This window comes from Suillus subalutaceus (genome assembly GCF_016647625.1).
Source record: "Suillus subalutaceus strain FC151 chromosome Unknown DFJ58scaffold_8, whole genome shotgun sequence".
Classification (NCBI taxonomy): Eukaryota; Fungi; Basidiomycota; class Agaricomycetes; order Boletales; family Suillaceae; genus Suillus; species Suillus subalutaceus.
The window spans coordinates 381335-384371 of NW_024540257.1; the positions used below are offsets into that span (position 1 = coordinate 381335).

At 41.6% G+C, this 3037-nt stretch overlaps 1 protein-coding gene across 1 annotated transcript; it reads left to right on the top strand.

Annotated features, from left to right (window-relative positions):
• Positions 1-789: 789 nt before the first annotated feature.
• Positions 790-2542, top strand: DFJ58DRAFT_837130 (uncharacterized protein; the record flags this gene model as incomplete). Its single annotated transcript, XM_041392343.1, has 6 exons — positions 790-831; positions 964-1496; positions 1527-1773; positions 1877-2159; positions 2219-2235; positions 2312-2542. 6 exons carry the CDS (start codon positions 790-792, stop codon positions 2540-2542), a joined length of 1353 nt encoding a protein of 450 aa, XP_041249355.1.
• Between the last annotated feature and the right edge of the window lie 495 nt (positions 2543-3037).

Here is a 3037-nt window from a genome sequence, read left to right on the forward strand (position 1 = left end):
TCAGAGTGTGACAAAGTTTATAGAGGAACATGGGGGAACATTATTTTGCCCCTAAGATTCTTAGCTCTGACTATTTGAGTGAACATTCAAGTGATTATTAGGAGAAATATCAGGTTATTTGCTCTACTATTTTGACATTATTCTTCACATATTCTTCCAAAGTATCTGGCCACACACTTGAGCCATCTTTAATTACATAATCATCCTTCACTCTAGTTCTCTTTAGATACAGGAAAAGTTCTGTAGGGTGAATTATACATATTATTCACCAATGAGGAAAGATGCAAATAAGACCTACAATCTGTCAATGAATATTAAGAGCTTGGCCACTTAAGACTACATCAAGAAGGTGTACTCTATTCTGGACTGCATCGTTACTCATTGTGAGATCCTGAGTAGCAGTTGGTTTCGAGGCCACATATTGGGATGATCCTGCTAGTGAATTTGTTCTCCATTGCTGAGTAAGATAGACAACATGCAAATCCAATGAATGTCAAGTGCTTAGTGTTACAGATTTGTGACAAAAACTAAATAAAAAAAATAATAATTAACAATGTAGTAAAGAAACAAATGCTTACACTGGTAGACGTAGAATATAGCAATGCACCATCAAGTGTTTTCAGAACTAACGAAAGTTGTGAGATGAAAGAGAAATGAAAATTTTGGTGTTCTGACTAGGTTTGCAGAACATAAGGTGAAAGTCTGAAAGCAATATAGCCCCGTTGCCTTGTTGCTGTGCATGCCATCTCATCCTCTGTGTAATGGGCCATAAGACCAAAGGTCAAAACAATGGAGTCAAAACCTCACAGCATGGAGAATGATGAGAATGTTGTGAGTAACTCAACTTTAATGTTAAGATTAGAGTCTCATGGTGTCACATAGCATATAGATGCATCCTCCAAACCTACAATTGTAACCTGGTTCAGAGAATGATTCACGAGAGACTCTCCATACACACCACAGACTGAAACTCATTTCCGATGTGAAGCAGCTACATTTTTCGAGCTGGTAGCTGTCAATAGTAGTAGTGAGACACCTGTAATGTCAATATTGGGAGCCTCTCAACACTCCAATAAATACTCTGTGACATGCAAGGAGATCAAGGATGAAGAAGACATCATTGCTATTCGAGGAGTGCACTGGCGCGAACAGAAGCAGCCAGATACTTCTTTTATTCTTCAAGAAATCTTGGAACAGGCTGATGAAATGTGTTGTGATGCCGACGAAGAAGTACTACCAAAATGTAGCAATGATGAAATGAATGCTGAGAGTGAGGATGAGGACATGAGTGGAGTCGAAGTTGATGCTGCCACTGGAGAGACATCAGCATATGACTACAGCTTCAAGCTGAGAGTGCCGCCTGGCATTAATGATGCTCACAAATCTCTGCAGGACTTGAAGCTTCTGTTGAAACTGCCCCATGATAAAAAGCTTGCTGGTAGTGTCATCCTTTCTCCTGTCCTGAAGGAGAGGCTAACACAGGTGAAAAACTTCCTGTAGTTATACACTGACACTCATGATGATAGAACAACACACCCCGCAAACTCAGTCAGCCAGGCAGCAGATCAAGCTGCGCAAAATGTGGGAAAAGCCCAAGGGGTCCATCTTCCATGGTGCCTTCAAACCTGGGCAAAGGCATACATCAAGAATTGGACAGCACTTCCTCACTATAAACAGCCACAGAAGTACTCACATGTTAATGATGAAGACTTTGCTGCAGAGTTAAAACTACACCTTCAGAGCATCGGGAAATATGTTCATGAACAGGATCTGGTTGATTATCTGAGCATTCCGGAGAATCAGGCCTGGCTTGGCATATAAGCCAATTTGCTTGAAGACAGCTTAGTGGTGGATGGTGAGGATGGGTTATCGGTAGATGAAGGAGCCTCATTGTCAATATTCTGATGGCCATGAGCAGGAGGATATAGTGCATTATTGCCATAATTTTTTCATTCCTGCATGGGCTTGTTATCAAGCTTGCACATACAAATGGAAACAAGATGACCTCACCATCAAAGACACTGGTGCATGCCCAGATCCTTTTGGCTATCATGTAGTTGTCTGGTTTCATGATGAATCCACTTTCTATGTGAATGATTGGAGGAAAAACCATTGGGTCCACATGATGGAGAGTGCTGTCCCACAGCCAAAAGGAGAGGGTTCTTCATTGGTGGCTGCCGATTTTGTGTCTGCGGATTATGGCTGTTTGCATTCCAAGGATGGCCAGGAGAGCATGTGAGTTTTGTTTAGGGCGGGAAAGGCATGAGATTGGTATTTCACCAACAAAAATATTGTGGCACATGCTGCCAAGGCTATGGATATCCTGGAGAAGAATTATTCTGATGAGGATCATGTCCTTGTCTTTGACAATGCAACCACTCACCTGAAACGCGCAGATGATGCATTATCTGCACGAAAAATGCCAAAATGTCTGTCCACAACATGGGGTGTATCCATCACCAAGAAAAGTGATGATGGGAGACCTATTATTGGCACAGATGGCAAACCAGTCAAAGAAAAAATATGGATGAAGGACGCATAATTGCCGAATGGAGAATTACAGCCCCTCTACTTCCCAGATGGACACGAGAAGGCTGGTTGCTTCAAGGGGATGGCCCAGATCCTGGTCAAACATGGCTATACAAATGCACCTCATCTCCTTGCTGAGTGTCAAGAATTCAAATGTCCCAGTGGAAAATCTGACTGCTGCTGCCAGCAGCTGATGTATACTCAGCCTGATTTTGCACATGTGGAATCTAATCTTGAGGCCATGTGTCATGCACGAGGACTTAATATAATCTTCCTGCCAAAGTATCACTGTGAACTTAATTTTATAGAGCAGTATTGGGGATTTGCAAAACACCTGTATCAGAAAACAGATCACTCTTCATCAGAGGCTGTTCTGGAGTGCAATGTTATTGAGTCATTAGATTCAGTTCTGCTGATGTCAATGTGACAGTAAGTGTTTATTTAATCTTATTTTCAATGCAAAGACTTACAATTGGATATAGTTTCTCAATCTGATCTTCGAGATTTA